A 20429-nucleotide genomic window follows, 5' to 3' on the forward strand; every position below is an offset into this window, starting at 1 on the left:
TCGGTTCAACTTGTGTCAATTCTTGTGTCTTCTATGAATTCCTTCACCTCTGATCAAGTAGTTTGTAGACTACGATGTACCAGGTACATGAAGATATTGATGAAGTGTGTAAGTAACCAGTGAAGCATGTCCTATATACGACAGGTTCTTGTTCTGTAGCCTGCTGGTGGTAGATTACTGGAGGTTAGAGAGGGACAATGGAGCTATCTTATGTGTAGGAACTGTTCCTGCAATGTGAAAAAAACACGAAAATATTATCAAGACACTTTCAGAAAGATTGTGCAATGTCTTTAAATAAGATTGGTAATTAGTCTTTAAGTATTTGGATTACCAAAAATTCCCAAATGTGAAATGATTTATCTTTCTTTCATTTTTCAGTGACTAAAACCAATGTTTCTTATATTTCATTTCGGGCACCATTGATGATTTGCACTAAATATGAGGAAACCAATTTTATAAAGGCCCTAATTCTGAATAGTGACTTTTGTGAAAATGATAGCATGAATGACTGGAAATAAGCACTGCTTTAACTGAAGTCCTTCAGCATGAAGCTCCTCCTCTCTCAATGTCCATCAGTCTCTAGTTGAATCCTAGATTGTCTCAGTCAGCTCCTGGCCATGATGAACACTTCTCATCTTATCAACCATTAACATGGCTAGTGTGACCTCCATGAAGAGGTCTGACCTCAGCCAGTAATAACCTGGTGGCTTTTATTGTCCCTGAACACTTCTGAGCAGTAACGTTGATTGTTCATGTACCAGAGCAGTAACATTGATTGTCCATGGAACAGGGAGTAAAAGGAGATGCTGGGATGCCGGGGCGGAACGGAATCGATGGCGGAAAGGGAATCGTTGGCCCACCTGTGAGTTGTCCCGGTCATGTTGAATCTTGTAACCTGTCACGTCAGTGTCCATGGATATTTGTTTGTACTGCAGGAGGCCAAAAGTCCAATACTGTGTGTATATGAATTAAGTTTTGAAAAAGAAGTTAATTGATACAAACAAGACATTCAATTAATATCTTTTTCTGTATCAAACCTTTAAACCTCAATATATTATTTTTTCTTTTACTTCATCTTTAGGTTTTAGGTTGTTGCCCAAAATATAATGTTTATTGTCATGTGATTGGCATAGGAACATGACGTCATGCCATGAGTCGTGTGATTCTACTGTAGTGTCAGGTCTCAGATACGGCCATGTATGAAGAAGCTGATGTGCATGCATCCACAGTACTTGTGTAGCGTAGTATAGATGCAGCTTGTAGCCCTTCTGTCTGTCATACCTAGCTATGTCACAGTGTTGCAAGTGGTTATATGAGATTATACCACACAGTGTGTCACAGGTGTGTTGTAAGTGGTTATTATAAAGAGTATACCACCCCTCAGTGTGTCACTGTGAATGATTAGATTGTAAGACTCTCACTTCCTCATAACATTTTCCCCAAACCCCACTGCACCTACTAAGAACTGAGTGAGTTTGGTAGAACACCATTTGGACAGTATTTCCGTTATATCATGGTGTGTCAGAGGGATGTGGAAGGAAACACCTGAGTGATGCAGGTTGGAGACATCACTGATGTAATGCTGTGGGGTCAAGGATCTTAATCAGCTGAATCTTTGGAATCAAACACAGGACCAGCAGATCCAGTTATCAAAGGGACACAACTCTTTCACATTCAGTCAAGCAGATCCTCAATGTCTTCCTTGGCAAATAGTGAGGTAGCTCAGTGGTTAAAGTATTCACTCTTCAAACTGAACGCCTGTTTTCAATTCCACACATGAGTACATTGCATCTCACCCATTTCCAGTGCTCCCAGTGTGAAATTGCTGGAGTATTGCTATTGAAACAGTTTAAAACTACTCAATCCTCAGTCAACATTGAGGAAACAGGTCAAAGATGGGGGTTCCATTGGAACCCTTGAGTCTTTACTCCTGATAATGTCTTGAATCTCAATTCCTGGAAGGTCTGCTTTCTTTTAGAGTTGTTACATTCGTATCCATAAGGCGTGGACAGCATCACATCATGTGATCAATAGGATACAGATGGAGATGCACCCAGATGTCAAGGGGCATAACTCTGTTTACTGTATACTTGACCAATAGTAATCAGACACATATACATTGTACTTATAATCATTGCAGATGGAGATAACTGGATATATTAACCACTTCCTTGTTGTATCGCTAAGGCATAGTTTGTTGTGTTTCTTGGAAGACTCATAATCAAGACAAGATGGTTTCCTTGTTTGTGGATGTTTATGATTGAGAGGATTGACATGAATGGTTGAAAAAACAGATTATTCGAATTAAGACTTGTCACATCTTGCAGCATAAAATGAAAAAAATGTTATTCCAAATTTCCATTGTTTACTATACAGTGAACCATTGTAGAAATGCTGGTGACTTGCAAATACTGGAAGATTATCTCCCTTGATCACTGGAGTCTCCTATAATCCATACCCCTACAGTGCTGCTACATTGCTACTTTCCTACATTGCTTACTGGAGGATTGCAACAGTGTTAGATAACCAAGTGTTACATTGTTATGACACACTGACACAGTGTTACACTGTAACATCTCCTGTAACACTGTAACGGTGTAGTACCGTGATGGCGCTGAGCTGGCACTGACCTGTTTGTCTGACTGGTGTAGGGGGAGCCGGGACTCAAGGGGGACCCTGGTGAGGAGGGACCTAACGGTTTACCTGGGATGATCGGACCACCTGGCCTGCCTGGCCCACCTGTAAGTTACATCACTGTATCTAGCATGGCTGTCTGCATGACACCCGACGTGGGGCAAAGTTTACAGTGAATACTGGACATAGGGATAGTAAAGGCAAACAATAACAAACATAACATATAAATTTGCATGGATTTAGTAAATTCAGATGATACAAAGTGAGGAAAAAAATGTAAGGAAAATTCCAGATTTGCGGGGTGTAAATTCAGTTATTTAATTAGTTAAGTGTGCGAGAACATTAAAAATGATTACATTGCATGGAGTTAATGATATCACTTGCTGTTCATTTTTGAAACCATAACCAAAGTTGCTTACATGGTAGAAAAGGTACTTGCCATCGATTGTTCTGCACAGAGCCTTTGACAATTAAAAGGCTGTCTAGTTTTGCTGTTAATCCTAGCCAATCAGTCGAGACATTGCTCGGTGCGGCGATGAGTTGTAAGGGTAAAACTAACCTGCATGAAGCATGGGGTCATTAGAAGTAAGTGCTCATATATAAACATGTGTGTATGCTTTGAAATACTTTAATTTAATATGTTTTTAACATGCCATGCCACCACCAAGGACACGGGTAAGATCGTAGCTCCCTTCCGGGACAGTGTTGTTTTCCCAGCTACTGCGCCTACATGGGCACATGATTCTAATATCTCGGGGAAGTATGTGACACAATGACAAATGCAGCAGCTTTGGAGAAATTATATCAGGGTGAATATACCGGGGGTGAGTGGCTGGGGTTGGGGGGGACAAGGGTCATTTCACCAATATATCAGGGTGAATATACTGGGGGTGGGGGGTGGAAGGGTCATTTGACCAATATGTCAGGGTGAATATACCGGGGGGGGTGAGGGGCTGGGGGTGGTGGAAGCATCATTTCACCAATATACATGTATCAGGGTGAATATACTGGAGTTGGGGGGTTAAAGGTAGTGGAAGGGTCATTTGACCAATATATCAGGGTGAATATACACGGGGGAGGGGGGGGGAGTGGCTGGGGGTGGTGGAAGGACCATTTCACTAATATACATGTATCAGGGTGAATATACTGGAGGTGGGGGGTTAGGGGTGGTGGAAGGGTCATTTGGCAGGGGGCAGTAACACTGGACACATTTGGGAAGTTTTACCCTTTACCAATAACTGGCGCCCACATGCACTGACATCATTAACAGTATGGTGATAAGTTAGCCTTATACTCAGGATCTGTAGAACAAACAGGCATGTCAATGTTTGTACTGGTGACCCAAGGTTAAAATCTAATTCTTTACATGTATAACTCCAACCGTTGCTATGCACTTCATCGATGATGACATTATCAGGTAGTGGGATCAGCAAGAGGCGAAAATAGCTGGGAAAATGACAAGCATGGATGTTCTTCTTTCTTCTTCATAAAGATTGATTTCATGCATGACTTGACTCAGATACTGGTTGAACTTGGGGAGGGAAACCTACAAGTATTGGCAGTATGCAGCATGTGTCTCTGTGGTTCTGTTGTGTGGGTTATTGGTGTCATAATCATAGGCATATTGGTCCTATACTGGTGATACACTGGTAGCTTATGTTAGATGCTATATTTGATATTGTATTGGTATCATTCTTGCACTTGAGTTGATATATTGATCAATATTATACTGGTGACACACTGGTACATATATTGATTATCATACTGGTGATACACTGGTACATATATTGATTATCATACTGGTGATACACTGGTACACACATATATTGAATATTATCCTGGTGATACACTGGTACATATATTGATTATCATACTGGTGATACACTGGTACATATTTTGAATATTATCCTGGTGATACGCTGGTACAAATATTGATCATTATCCTGGTGATACACTGGTACATATATTGATTATCATACTGGTGATACACTGGTACATATATTGATTATTATCCTGGTGATACACTGAGAGATACACCGCTAGTAGATACAACACTCTAGTCAGGAAGGACATAATTCTGTCTTAAAGGGTCTCTTTGAGGAAGGATGAAATAATACTAGTTAATTGCTTTCCACGTTTGTATTGGTTGTCAGAGACTTTGTTACCATTGTTTCCATAAGTACGCCTTCCTTGTCAATGGATACAGATGATACAGTGTGAACTATCAGACAAAGATATATTAGTGACACAGTTAGTATAATTCTGGTGTTAAGGAACTGTCAGTAGACATAACCCATATTTGCCACCATGTTATAACGGATATATTGTCTGGCCTAGGGCGAACCAGGAATGGTTGAAGGCGTTGTTGGCAGCGGTGAAGGGGTAAGTTCATGCAGTTTGTGTTGTTTATGATGCTGTGACCTCTGACTTTGTATGAGTTAATGTGACATTAGACTACCATCTATCAAGTAAATGTTTTATTTCCAATGGGGAAGAAATAGTCTTGTTACATTTACCCACCTCTGATGGTGGCCCCTGACAGACATCTGTTGTTATGTTCTGTTGCTGTGGTATTGCTCTGGCCAGAGTGGGTGCATTCACTTCAATACATGGACCTGTGTCACCTCTGACCTGAACCGCCTTCCTTCCTGATTTAAGTCCCTTCTGAGCAATGCTCTGAATTGCCCTTTGAATCTGCGCCATGCCTTTTGAATCTATAACATGCCCCCTGAGCCTGCTCTACCCACTACCTCCGAGTCTGTCCCCAGAGGCTGTCCCCTGTCCATTGAATGTATCCCCTGATTCTGTGCCCACCAATCTCATTAAAATCAGATCTTAGTTCTCGCTACCGCTAAACAAAGATCTGAGGACATCCCATTACGGGTCACGTCAGAACGACCTTTCATCCAACCAATCAGAGCATCGCTTACCAAATCATGAAAGTGACAGTCGGAATGTGTTTTCTAATCATGCAACCACGAAATATTTAACAGAGGGTATCCCGAACGACAGTTACGTGTTTTATGATTATATCCATACAATCTAGGCCGTTTATAAGCCATTCCAGAATGTTCTTCTTATCAGTTTTAATTTTTTTAATCGAGAATACGTCAAAATATGTTTCGAAGCATAGTCGCTAGTTTGAAACTAGTAAAGCTCAAGAAAGCTGCCTTCTGATTGGCTAATGTCGATTTCTTGTCAGTCATTTCATTCATCGGTCAAAATTCGCGAAAGGTGGTTCTGACGTGACCCGTAATGGGATGTCCTCAGATCTTTGTTTAGCGAAGCGAAAACTAAGCTCTGATTTTCATGAGATTGTGTGCCCACAATCCCCTGGATGACACTGCCCTCCTGTTGCAGCTTCCAGGCCCTCCTGGACCCCCCGGACCAATGGTAAGACACTGCATGGATGCATGCTGGTCAACATAGCTGGTCATACCAGGGCAGTTGCCTCCTGTAGTCAATGCATGGTTCATTCATGACTTCAATGTAAGGAGGTCTATTTCCACCATTGTCCAATGTTCACTATCTGTTACAATAGATTTTGATCCTTTAGTTTAAATAATATTTATGATGAATCCCTTATGACTGTGTAAAGTTTCCAGTGCCTGTGTTGCTGTATATTGTGGTGTGTTCAATGACAGATGTTGTTGCCTTCAGGGACCAATGGGACTGCAGGGGCCGCCAGGTATTAAGGTAATCTAGGGTTCCCCTACCATCACCTCAAGCATGTCCATACCTAGAGTAGCCCGTCTTGGGTCCAGTACAGAACAGCAACTGTGCTTTGATACAGACATCTAGAGTAGTGAAGATCATCCTGTCTAGAATGACAAATACCCTGTACCCATTCGCGACCATAGCCTCGTTTTGAAGTGACATCCCCATCACCAACAATGTTATCAATAACTCAGCACAAAATGTCTCTCGTTCATGAACTTGAATCGACAACCAATCAAAACGGACAATAGTTAGGCATAGATCTACATTAAATAAAGTGCAAGCCTTCAATAACATATTTATCCAATCAGAGGACTGTTATTAATTGACCTTCAGCTGGAAAAAACATTTCCTGCATTACTGCTGTTCCTGTCACATTAAATCAGGGTAGGAGACAACGTCTAAGTCATAGACAACAAACATCGAATACTTCAATCATGGAAGAACACTAATTTGATTGGACAGTTATTTTTAGCATGTCTGTCTAACTGGATTCCGAACTAAACTATGGTGGTGCATGGGTCCGGGGTATATGTTACATCAACTATGGTGATATGACATACTGGATAATACATCTCTCTCTTCCCTCAGTGTCGGCCTATACGTGAATGCACATGGGACACTGCTACTGCCATCTTTGTCTTTGCATAATGCCTGACTTTGATACACAGAGTTGCCAAAGAAGTCAATGTAGAAGTTACAGTGTGTTTCTTAATAGGGGTGAAACAAGATATCTGTGCACTGATGTGTCTCGAGTTTTCATGTCACGATATGATACATGATACGTGTTATTCTGTATTGATACAAGATGATACACTTGCTAACATGATTTACTTACTATTCATTTAATGACGCCACCCCAGCGGTTTTGTCAGTCAGATTTCTCTAAATGTTGTCAAGTTCACAAGTACTAATAACCGCTATGAACATATGTCTCCAGCTAGCTTTTCCTTTGGAACCTGCTTAGAAACATTTATAGTCAAGAAATTTCCACATTATTATGGGTATCGTGATATGTATCGTACCGTGACCTAGGTATCGTGATATATATTGTATCATGGCCTTGCTGTATCATTTCACCTCTAGTACTTAAAGACTATACCTCCTCATGTAGTCTCAGGACACAGGGAATGTAACTGAATGCTGTTCTTCATTTGGGATAGTTTTGTCTGTGATGGGTAAACATCAATATTTGCATGCATCAACACCTGTAATAGTGTCTGGCATTTTCATGATACCTAGAATTTCTCTGTCTTTCTCTCATCGTACATGTCTCTCATTCATCAAATCTGATTTGTTCTACAATTGTCAGGGTGATATTGGACCACTGGGACCAAAAGGCGAATCAGTAAGTGTGTGTATTGTGCCCCGCCCTCCCTGTGTGTATTGTGACCCGCCCTCCCTGTGTGTATTGTGACCCGCCCTCCCTGTGTGTATTGTGCCCCGCCCTCCCTGTGTGTATTGTGACCCGCCCTCCCTGTGTGTATTGTGCCCCGCCCTCCCTGTGTGTATTGTGCCCCGCCCTCCCTGTGTGTATTGTGCCCCGCCCTCCCTGTGTGTATTGTGCCCCGCCCTCCCTGTGTGTATTGTGCCCCGCCCTCCCTGTGTGTATTGTGCCCCGCCCTCCCTGTGTGTATTGTGCCCCGCCCTCCCTGTGTGTATTGTGCCCCGCCCTCCCTGTGTGTATTGTGCCCCGCCCTCCCTGTGTGTATTGTGCCCCGCCCTCCCTGTGTGTATTGTGCCCCGCCCTCCCTGTGTGTATTGTGCCCCGCCCTCCCTGTGTGTATTGTGCCCCGCCCTCCCTGTGTGTATTGTGACACGCCCTCCCTGTGTGTATTGTGACCCACCCTCCCTGTGTGTATTGTGACCCGACCCCGCTGTGTGTATTGTGACCCGCCCTCCCTGTGTGTATTGTGACCCGCCCTCCCTGTGTGTATTGTGCCCCGCCCTCCCTGTGTGTATTGTGCCCCGCCCTCCCTGTGTGTATTGTGACCCGCCCTCCCTGTGTGTATTGTGCCCCGCCCTCCCTGTGTGTATTGTGACCCGCCCTCCCTGTGTGTATTGTGCCCCGCCCTCCCTGTGTGTATTGTGACCCGCCCTCCCTGTGTGTATTGTGACCCGCCCTCCCTATGTGTATTGTGACCCGACCCCGCTGTGTGTTGATATTCCCCTATTCTCCCAGTGTTCATCTGCCTCCCGCTCCACTCCTAAAGTTAGCTGCGATCTACTCCTAGTGATCCTACTCCTAGTGATCCTACTCCTAACATCAGCATGAATATGCCACTAAATATCGCTGTAGCTGACAGTGCTCTGTCTATAGTCATTGTGAACCTTCTCCTCCACCTAAAACACCATCCTTAGACACACTGCAGAATACCAGATCACCTGTCTGTCTATAGTCATTGTGAACCCTTCTCCTCCACCTAAAACACCAGCCTTAGACACACTGCAGAATACCAGATCACCTGTCTGTCTATAGTCATTGTGAACCTTCTCCTCCACCTAAAACACCAGCCTTAGACACACTGCAGAATACCAGATCACCTGTCTGTCTATAGTCATTGTGAACCTTCTCCTCCACCTTAAACACCAGCCTTAGACACACTGCAGAATACCAGATCACCTGTCTGTCTATAGTTATTGTGAACCTTCTCCTCCACCTAAAACACCAGCCTTAGACACGCTGCAGAATACCAGATCACCTGTCTGTCTATAGTCATTGTGAACCCTTCTCCTCCACCTAAAACACCAGCCTTAGACACACTGCAGAATACCAGATCACCTGTCTGTCTATAGTCATTGTGAACCTTCTCCTCCACCTAAAACACCATCCTTAGACACACTGCAGAATACCAGATCACCTGTCTGTCTATAGTCATTGTGAACCCTTCTCCTCCACCTAAAACACCAGCCTTAGACACACTGCAGAATACCAGATCACCTGTCTGTCTATAGTCATTGTGAACCTTCTCCTCCACCTAAAACACCAGCCTCAGACATGCTGCAGAATACCAGATAACCTGTCTGCCATGGTCATCTGTGTTGTCAGCAGCAGGCAGGAACAAGTCTTGTCCCAAATCTTCCTGCTACCAGTACCACACCCTTCCTCAACCCTGTCTGTATCCACTTCCCTGTAGCTGAAGTTGGTGTTCGCCTGTCCACCCTGTCATTGTAAGATGAGCTCCATACAACCTACCCCTACCAACACCATGCTGTAGTCTACCTCCTCCACATCCTCGTCTCCATCAGCATGCTTCATCTCTCCTGACATGGCTGAGCAGCCTGCATGGTCATGCATTACTGCTGTTCCTGTCACTCCCTTGGAGCAGTCTCCTCCTACCTGTCATCCTGTCATCCTTGCATGCTCAACCCGATGGGCTTTGATGGACCTTGATGGATCTGATAGATCTGATGGACCTGATAGATCTGATGGACCTTGATAGATCTGATGGATCTGTTGGACCTTGATGGATCTGATGGACATTGATGGATCTGATGGGCCTTGATAGATCTTGATGAATCTGATGGATCTGATGAACCTGATAGATCTGATGGGCCTTGGTGGATTTGATGGGCCTTGATTCAGCTGATAGATCTGATGGATCTGTTGGACCTTGATGGATCTGATGGACCTTGATGGATCTGATGGGCCTTGATAGATCTTGATGAATCTGATGGATCTGATGAACCTGATAGATCTGATGGGCCTTGGTGGATTTGATGGGCCTTGATTGCCCTGATGGGTCTGATCAACCAAGTGTTTGTTTATTGATGATATAATGGATCATTGTTTCATTCTTGATAAGGAGTAGAATATTATCTTTGGTACATTTTGAATTGCAACTCATTAACAGACAATGAAAGGAAGATACTGTTTATGGTGCATGCTATTTTAATACTCTCTTCCATCATCTGGGATGTCATGACCTGTTATCTGACATGTGACCTGTCATGTGACTTGTGACTCATTGTCATGTGACTCAAACTGACCTATTTGACCACCACAGGGACAGCAAGGACAGAAGGGGGATGCAGGTTCTATAGGACTTCCTGTAAGTACTGGTGTCTGTCTGCATGTCCATCTGCATGTGTAACATGGTGGTGAGACCTGTAGCACACAGCAGAGTTCCGCCAGAGGAACTCATGACAACCTTCACCTTCCAGTCCTTACAGACCTGTCACCATGGCAACTGAGGACACCCTCGGTTACAAGGGTGTCCTCAAGTCATCAGTGTTGTTTGTGACAAGAACATATTCATCAGGGATGTTTGAGATGTAACCATGGTAACTCTCTGTCATGTCCTTGACCTTTATCTAGTGTTTTCAATGGTGATCTATTAGGATTCAAAATTTATCAAAACCACAAACTTTTTTTAGTCACATACAAATCTGGATATGAGGAAATGGAGAAAATGTAATGGAACCAAAAATTTGTGATGACCTTTCAGATTTTCACAATTTAAGGTTCTGTGACGTTTGGTATGCAGAGCTTACATTTAAGAAAATATTTTACATTTTACAAGACTTCCCCCTTGAAACTGACTCGTTTACTTATTTGTGTTGAAAGACCAGTAGCCTGCAAGCCATTATCTGAGAGTGCATTCAAAAAGTGGTCAGAAATCACACAGATATGTGGCTTGAAATGGTACTGTAAACTAAGTCAATGTCAATCTTTTCATGACATAAATTTGTCCTTGTACCAAGTGTAAAGTTATCTGTGTTTGTGTCACTGACATCATGGAGAGTTGACCAAGTGTGAAATTGTGAGTGAGTTATCTCCCTTTGACCTGGTTGCTTTCTGTCACACATGAGAAGGGGTGTAATCACTGAAAACAATTGTAAATATCCTTTGTACCTGCCTTGTAAGCTAAAAACTGTCATTATGTGATAAACAGTTATGTTGTTATATTGTGTTAAAAGATGATTATTACCTTCTTTGGTCCAGAAGTAATGGTTAGTCACTGCCCATGTAATAATCACTGGTTTGTGCTTCCATCATTGGATAAACAATGCATATTTCATACATTATTCAGAAATGTTAGTTACCTCCCCTTGTGGGAAAAACAGTGTGTATTACCTCCAATATTGGATAAACAATGGACATTATCTCAATTATGGGATAAACAATGGATGTTATCTCCATCATTGGATAAACAATGGATATTATCTCCATCATTGGATAAACAATGGATATTATCTCCATCATTGGATAAACAATGGATATTATCCCCATCATTGGTTAAACAATGGATATTATCTCAATTATGGGATAAATAATGGATATTACTTCCATTATGTAGTAAACAATGGTTATTGCCTCCCTTCAGTGGTAAACAATGGTTATTACCTCATTTTTCATGAACAAGGGTTTGATTTGAAACCATTATGTAGTAAGCACCCTTGTATGGTTATTATCTCCCTTGTATGGTAGTGAGCGAGAGGTTTGTGCAACCCTATACAATCCTGGGGCAGATTCAAGCAGGATCACAATTTGTTATCCAAAGTTAACATACGGGGACTAGATGAATAGCAAATTTTTTGTGGTAGTCATATTATTTGTTGACTATGTCACCAATGAGTAAGGTCTAGCATAGATGCTAACCGTATATGACCGCGGATAAGCCGACCCCGTAGATAAGCTGAGGTGTTAATTTGACCTTTGAAATACGAAAGAAAATGATACGTACGTAATAGCTATTGGCGATTTTATCTGGGGATTATATATTATAGCTGTGAAAATTACATATATTGTTACATGTAAAGATTGTGGTGTTTACAAAGAACGATAAATTTTGAACATTCAATTGAAAACTTATTATCGGAAGTAGTAACATGCATAACATTTTTTTAATAATGACAACATTGGTGTATAATAATAACTTTATTGATAATTTATAACAATAATGGCTCTAGTCGTGGCAACTTCCAAACTTTCGGGAAGTTGTAATCTATCGGACCGTCATTCAGGTGATGTTTCTGACAGATCACGATCTGAAAAATACTATCATGAAAGTGTATCCCGTGGATAAGCCGACCCCTTTCTACAGAATCTTTTTTCTGGTCCTCAAAATTCGGCTTATACGCGGTCAAAACGGTAAAACACTACATGCAGCATCCATGGTGATAGTGCTGTAATAACGTAACACTTAATATGCCCAATTGGGGGCAATCCCCTGTAAAATAGCCACATGTGTTAATGTTAATAATGCATTATCCCTGGATCTAACCATCTATTTGTACAGACAACTGTCCTGGAAACTTTTGCTGTGGAATAATATATTTTAACATTTGTTTTGTGAAAAGTAATTATATCAGTTGCTTCCCGAATGGTTGCAATATTACAAAGGTATATCATCCGTCTACTCCAGTTGTACAGTTTGATCAAACCACTTCAGACGTGTGACAGGGCAGACAGCATAATTGTTGCATTAAAGGGAGACAACTCATGTAAAGTGTGTGGTGTGCAAAGCACGGTGTTGTCACTGCACATTTGTTACATTTTGTGTCACAGCCGTCGTTGTTGTCACCGCACTGCACACTGCACCAACTGTAGCAGTTACATCCCAGGATAGCTAGACGTTGTCACCGCCATTTCTCAGAAGTTCAATATTTCTACACACAAAAATGACAAAAAAATATTTGTTTTTAAAACTGCATGATTATTCCACGTGAGGTGGTCACCATGTTTGAGTCAATGGTCAACTGTATGACCAGTGTAAGTCTCGTACCCAGGCCTGTTTGTGTCGAATATTGTTGGGATGTTCTGTACTGCCGCCTTGCACTTGTGTTAATCACCTTGTATCCCAGGGGGCCGAGGGGCCGGCAGGGTCGCCGGGCGAGTCAGGGAAACCAGGCATTGTGGGCAAACCTGGCCCAAAAGTGAGTCGTCCTTGTGGTTTCCGCATGCGTCGATGTGTAGCTAGTGGTTCATGCTGCATGCAAGCCTTACTTTCACACACACCTCTGCAGCTTCCCAGCATCCTTCAGTTCTTCCTTCGCCATATTACATCATAGCAATAGGCAGCTGAAATAGATACCACCGTTATTTATATTCCTTGGTGTCTTTATATCAATATTGTTGATTTACCCTGGTGTTTTTAAAACAATATTATTCATATACCATAGTGCCTTTATAAGAGTATTGTTTATATACCATGGTGTCTTAATAACAATATTGTGTATATACCATGGTGTCAATAAAACAATGTTGTTGATATAACATGGTGTTTTTATAAGAATATTATTTACGATCTTCGTGAGTAAGAATGGAAAAGGGAATTTTTTTCTTTTTATTTATTTATTAGTGGGAATATCGGACATGAATGACATTATTGTCCTCCTTGTTTGTGAGTTTGTGGGGGCTGAAGTTTCCATACCTTCGACTTGATAATAAACTCTTTCATTTACAAGAAATGATGTGTCTTGGCATGTGAGAAACACTTGATGAAAGCATGGCTGCCGACTTCATATGTTTGCAGCAGTCACGCGTTCATTTAGAGTTATGTCCCCTGCATTGCATTTGCTTCCTATTCTACTGATGTCAAGCCGGAAATCAATCTTATTTTGTTTTGTTTGTATTTCTTCTTTAATCATGTTATACGATGATGTCAATCTGGGTTCGGCCTTTGAGATTGTTGCAGTGTAAGCCATTGTGAGTGAACTGCGCTGGCGTAGATGCGTAGACACATCAGCTCAAGCTGCCTCCATTTGGTTAAACCCGTCTTTAATGTTAGTCTGCTGTTTAGTTCTTTCTGTTCTGTTAATGCTTGGTTTCTAGATTCTCTGTTATCGTCAATATATATCAGTGTTCTATACGTATGTGTCGATGATGGGAACCCGAGCCAATAGTCATCATGGGAGACACATTCAGGACAAAACTGTGAATGGCGAAATTTTCGTTTTGTATTCTTTGACAATGAAAGAGCATTTTTCACACCAAGGAAGATATTTGTTTCCTCCAACAGCATGTTATGAAGGGACGGATTATGATACTGATTTGGGATAGTTGTCTAGTGCATGAATGGAGTTGCCTCCCTTACACTGGTCAAGATGGAGGTGGGTTCCTTGTGAGAGATGACAGCTGCTGGACCAACTGGAGATACAGGATTTCATCACACACTGATTTTTACAACCATTTTCTGCTCTGCAATGAAATTAAATTTCTTTCAGTTCCATCAAATGTAATGTAGTTTAAGTTTATAAATAATTGAAGTTAATAATTTTGTGTAAAGTAGGCTATGCATAACATTGATTGATTTCACCCGTATCTTGATTAATGATAAAGTATTGATGCTTCTGTTGATGTTAATGACATGCTTGCATGTGTGCCTCCTGGCTGTGTGTTTTGAGATGCTGACGTCTGCTGTTTCTGATAGGGTCCTCCAGGGCCGGCAGGACCAGGAATGTCTGGGATCGTGCTGGGAGAAGACGGAGCTTGTCGGTGTGAGAAGGGAGACAAGGGAGATAAGGGAATTGCGGTGAGTGTCACATGACGATCGTCAGTCAGTTTGTCACATATGTGACGTTCTGTTTTCTTGTGACATTTTTGATAAACAGGATTTACAGTGGCACTGAACTGGTTACAAGGTTATTGTCACATAACCCGAATGTTCATGTTGTCTCATGACCTGAATGTTCATGTTGTCACATAACCTGAATGTTCATGTTGTCACATGACCTGAATGTTCATGTTGTCACATGACCTGAATGTTCATGTTGTCACATGACCTGAATGTTCATGTTGTCACATAATACTGTTCAAAGCGGTTTTAAACCTCATTCATTCACTCACTCACTCACAGACATGATCTGAATGTCCTTGTTGTCACATGACCTGACTGTTCATATTGTCACATGACCTGACTGTCTTTGATGTCACATGACCTGACTGTTCTCATGTCACATGACATGACTGTTCTCATGTCACATGACCTGACTGTTCTCATGTCACATGACCTGACTGTTCTCATGTCACATGACCTGACTGTTCTCATGTCACATGACCTGACTGTTCTCATGTCATGTCACATGACCATGCATTTTGAAAATTGGTCTTATTATCGACCAACAGTTGCTTGCAGGACAATGGTCTGTTCTGTGAGTGGGGTCCATAGTCAGTGTCACATGACTTGACCTGCTTGTTGATTTGCAAGAAGAGGTCAGGGATGAGTGATGTACAGACAGGTTTAAGTCGAGCCTCGATGTGTTGGGCTGTCCTTACGTGCTTGAAGAAAGCTCTGTAAACATGCTCACATTTAAGTGGTATTAAAGACAGTTCATGTGTGCAAGTCAGGTATTTAGTTTGAAACATGTTTAGTTTCCAGTTATCTCTGTTGTACTCCCCCTCCCATTCACGCTCCTCCACTCCCATCACTTCCCCTCCACACTGCAAGCACCTGCCATGCACATGCATCATTAAGCTTTAGCTGTTGTCATAGGTGTTGAGTGTTGCGTTCTGTGGAGAAGTGTCCCATATTGTAATAGTCTATAGAAATATGGTGTTTATCATCATACATGTACAACCCACGGATTTTACTCCTGAAAGACAAATCAAATTTGATGTCATGCAGCATCGCCTGTATAATAATAATAATATTAATAATAAACTCCTCTCACACAATACTCCATGCACCATGTGTGGTTGAAACACACAAAACAGTGAAAAAAGTTAATTTTGAAAGGCAATCAGGAACAGATGAGAGTTTAGGTGAGACTTGAGGAGTGAAAAGCTTGGAGACTTAACTGTCTCAATTGTTAAGGGAGGTGATTCCACTAGGTGACGACAGCGAAAGAGAAATACTGATGGCCACAGGTTGTGTTGAACAGCATCAGGGTACAGCACATTAGGCCATTATAAGAAGTCAAGTGCAAAATTTCTTGTAAAACTAGAAGACTAATTATTGACAGATGGTCAATCCTTAAACCCGAGCAAGCGGACAAGTAAATGATAAAATGATGATTATGTGTTGCTAATGGTAACGGCTATTTCAAGTTTGACATTGTGAGCAACACTGCTTGTAGGGCATGACTGGACTTCCAGGACCGCCCGGCATAGAGGTAAGGGGGATAACTCCTGCTGCATGACCTCAAGACAACCACACTCTTGGGGTTGATACATACCTATCAAATCAGTCCACTCTTGTGAACGCTCTACAACAACTCTCATCTTCATAATGCATTAATCTGGGTAGAAATAGACAGACAAGGGGATACCACAGTCACTGGATGCTGAATGCTGCTTGTTGCAGCCAGAGGCTGAATGTGATCCGAGACAGGGAGCTGTAGTATCTGCCCTGCATGCTGCATGTTGCATCACCTCCTTTATAACTGTTATACACTGATACAGAATGCCCAGAGTACCATGATGGCATTCAAACCACAGACCTTCTGGTATGGGGTCGGACGTCTTGTCCACCTGCCCATAGAGGTGAACAAGCTGACAAGGTTGGGATGTCAAGTGGTGAATTGTTTGAAAGCCATTACTTAGAAGTTGACGGATGACAAAGTAGACACAATTAGACACAACTTCTACTGTAAGGGTGACTTTTCGGTATAGATCCTTATACCCCATCAAGCAAGACTGTCATGTGGTGATGACTCCATGTCCTGCTACATACTCCCCAGTCAACAGAAGCCACATTCAGGGACGCTTATTAGGGTGCTGTTACTTATTTTGCTCATGTTTGATATGAACATGCTCAGCCCCTAGTTGCATGCCAATGCAGTGGCCTTAAAAAAACGCCTTGACCACATGCCCTAGGCTGTTGACCCCATAAGCAAGCTAGCATTGGGTAGGGAATGTCATATGCTGCACACTGTTCGAATGGCAACCCCTTAGAACGTGGGCGGTCGAGTAGCCTAGTGTTCGCTTGTCACGCCAAAGACCCGGGTTCGATTCCCGACATAAGGACAATGTGTTAAGTCAATTTCTGGAGTCCCCTCTGTGATATTGCTGGAATATTGCTAAAAGCAGCATAAAGCCAAACTCACTCACGTTCTCATACCATCAGATATAGAATGTGTCTCTGTAACTGCATCCTGTGTATATTCTGTCTCCAAGCATGTGTTTGTGGAGTCCTGGCATGTGAAACACAGAATAGCTTTGGCACAAAGAGTACCAAAGACCAGGAGAGAGATAATTTAGGAACACGTAATTTCATGGTCTTGAAACTGACCATGTTGTTCTCTGAACAGCCATTTCACAAGCAGCTACTTCTAACAGAGGTGACAACATCGTTAGTCATGGCCATAGGGTTTATATGTGCATATAGTTATTCTCATTTGTCTTGTCATTCTTCAAGCCTTCCTGGTGTATTCGGGGGTTGGGGTGGCCCAGTTGTCTAAGGCCCTGCGATTCGCTGTGCAGAGTTGCGTCCCTTGGTCATGCCAGAAACCTATGATTGTGGGTTCGAATCCCTGTTCGCCCCAATTATGTTTCTAGGTTGGTTAGCACTGTACCCATGCTCGTGGGTTTCACTGAAGTGGTAAACGTCTTAGACCTGCATCACTTCGGGCTTTCCTCCCACATTAAGTTGACACGCCGTGATATAACTGGAATACTGTTAAAAGCGGCGTTAAACCCAACTCACTCACTCCTGGTGTATTCAAGCAGATATGTGCTACACTTCAATCAGAGAGGCACCATAAAATCTACCACTTCATTTACCCATGACCAAGCTATGGTGCCACTCCATACAGTTGATTGTCACCCAGCTTGGTGGATCATGGCGAGGTGCCACTGGTTTGAGTGGTCCAGAATTGAACTGTAGGCCAGCATGATCTGTAGCTGTTGTACTGCTGAAAATGGTCTTAAACAACACTCACTCCACATTCTACTCCTGCATGTGCTGCACGTCTCTGCATAGTAATTGTCCCTTTCATTGTTATTTCCCTTTCATTCATTATGTTTTGTCTTGTTGTTCACTGTGAATGTTTTTAATGCTCATGGACACATTTTCCCAAGGCAAGGGAATTAACTGACTATCAAAGTCCACCCTTGCCGAACTAGGCTGTAATTTCATGGCGCCACCAGTGTTTATTATGAATTATATCCTTTCTACATCCCTCCTATTGACCAGTGAGATTCCACCTATCACTACTTTCATTTTCTTCACACAAAATGGCGAACCCAGTCAAGACAATCTGATTGATAATCAAGATCTTGATTGTAATAAAACGGTTCTTACCTCATGAAGTGCATCAGATTACTTAAGTATGAAAAGGTTTAAAAAAAATATCTATCAATGTTTTGTAAATCCTACAATCGTCAGTAATCTGCACGTAAGTTAACGAACTGGGTGTTGATATCGATATGCGATTTTGATTGGACTATGCATAGATAAGGGTAGGTCTGTTGGTAGGACAGTCAATATACTCCAAAATTCTAGTCTAGTTCGGCAAGGGTTGGAAACTTAATTTTTCTAGTCAGTTAACTCCCTTGCTGCAGGAAGATGATATGGACACTAAAACATTTGACATCATCTTGGACGTTTGACGATTCAACTAGTCAAGCATTATGATGCAAAAACATCACAACACTGCTGGTCAACCTGCTGTGCACAGAGTTGTGCCCCTTACTTGCACCAGTATCCACAGGTCATGGGTTCACCAGATTCACCTGTCTACATCATGCACCTTACTCTTGTAGCCAGAATCTCCTTGGGCTTTCCTCAACCTCATTAAAATCAGGTCTTAGTTTTCGTTACCGCTAAACAAAGATCTGAGGACATCCCATTACGGGTCACGTCAGAACGACCTTTTAATGAGACTGGGCTTTCCTTCTGTAAAGGTGACTTGATTTAGTCCTGCTTGTGCAGGTGACTGGATTGTGGGACGGGTGACTACAGTCGCTGTTAGTCACTGATTCTACTTAGATGGATGGCAACCTTACAAACATAATTTTCAAGATTGCAAGACAAATTTAATGTTTCAACTATTTCAAACATGAGATGATGTATTTCAGGGCAAACGTGGTCGGCGCGGAAAGAGGGGTCCGAAGGGTGAACAGGTTTGTTGGTTTGTGTTTCTGCATGGTATTGATGCATGCTGTGTTCGTCTACATGTTTCAGGGCCGTCGTGGCCGCCGCGGCAAGCGTGGACCACGGGGAGAGAAGGGTGATCAGGTTGGTGGAACTGGTTAGATGGGTGGACCTCTCCTGTACATGTCTGGACATGTGTCTGTCTGACCATAAGACAAAGACATGTGTCTGTCTGACCATCAGACAAAGACATGTGTCTGTCTGACCATAAGACAAAGACATGTGTCTGTCTGACCATAGGACACACATGTGTCTGTCTGACCATAGGACACACATGTGTCTGTCTGACCATAAAACAAGACATGTGTCTGTACGACCATAAGACAAAGACATGTGTCTGTCTGACCATAAGAAAAAGACGTGTCTGTCTAACCATAAGACAAAGACATGTGTCTGTCTGACCATAAGACAAAGACATGTGTCTCTCTGACCATAAGACAAAGACATGTGTCTGTCTGACCATAAGACAAAGACATGTGTCTGTCTGACCATAAGACAAAGACATGTGTCTGTCTGACCATAGGACAAAGACATGTGTCTGTCTGACCATAAGACACAGACATGTGTCTGTCTGACCATAAGACACAGACATGTGTCTGTCTGACCATAAGACAAAGACATGTGTCTGTCTGACCATGAGACACAGACACATGTCTGTCTGACCATAAGACAAAGACATGTGTCTGTCTGACCATAAGACAAAGACATGTGTCTGTCTGACCATAAGACAAAGACATGTGTCTGTCTGACCATAAGACAAAGACATGTGTCTGTCTGACCATAAGACACACATGTGTCTGTCTGACCATAAGACAAAGACATGTGTCTGTCTGACAATAAGACAAAGACATGTGTCTGTCTGACCATAAGACAAAGACATGTGTCTGTCTGACCATAAGACAAAGACATGTGTCTGTCTGCCCCATAAGACACAGACACATGTCTGTCCGACCATCAGTAATAATATACTTAGGCTATAATACATTTAAGGCAAACTGACTCTGGTGTCAAAAGCCTGACATTTAACTCGTTCTTCCACTA

At 42.3% G+C, this 20429-nt stretch overlaps 1 protein-coding gene across 13 annotated transcripts in view; it reads left to right on the top strand.

Moving 5' to 3' along the window:
- Nucleotides 1-20429, top strand: part of LOC139468474 (collagen alpha-1(XXIII) chain-like) — a 144409-nt gene that overhangs the window by 104811 nt on the left and 19169 nt on the right. For 6 of the 13 annotated variants that reach the window (XM_071250446.1, XM_071250456.1, XM_071250445.1 and 3 more), the window contains 11 exons: nucleotides 791-862; nucleotides 2652-2741; nucleotides 4972-5016; nucleotides 5995-6027; nucleotides 6295-6330; nucleotides 7664-7699; nucleotides 10359-10403; nucleotides 13159-13230; nucleotides 14727-14828; nucleotides 16372-16407; nucleotides 19313-19357. In XM_071250446.1, coding sequence (XP_071106547.1) covers nucleotides 791-862; nucleotides 2652-2741; nucleotides 4972-5016; nucleotides 5995-6027; nucleotides 6295-6330; nucleotides 7664-7699; nucleotides 10359-10403; nucleotides 13159-13230; nucleotides 14727-14828; nucleotides 16372-16407; nucleotides 19313-19357 — 612 coding nt within the window. Of the gene's footprint in view, nucleotides 1-790; nucleotides 863-2651; nucleotides 2742-4971; nucleotides 5017-5994; nucleotides 6028-6294; nucleotides 6331-7663; nucleotides 7700-10358; nucleotides 10404-13158; nucleotides 13231-14726; nucleotides 14829-16371; nucleotides 16408-19312; nucleotides 19358-19418; nucleotides 19473-20429 lie in introns of all 13 variants that reach the window. The other 7 variants (XM_071250449.1, XM_071250455.1, XM_071250457.1 and 4 more) reach the window with 5 other exon arrangements.

This window comes from Haliotis cracherodii, unplaced genomic scaffold (assembly GCF_022045235.1).
Source record: "Haliotis cracherodii isolate W230 unplaced genomic scaffold, xgHalCrac1.p SCAF_2, whole genome shotgun sequence".
NCBI classification, from domain to species: Eukaryota; Metazoa; Mollusca; class Gastropoda; order Lepetellida; family Haliotidae; genus Haliotis; species Haliotis cracherodii.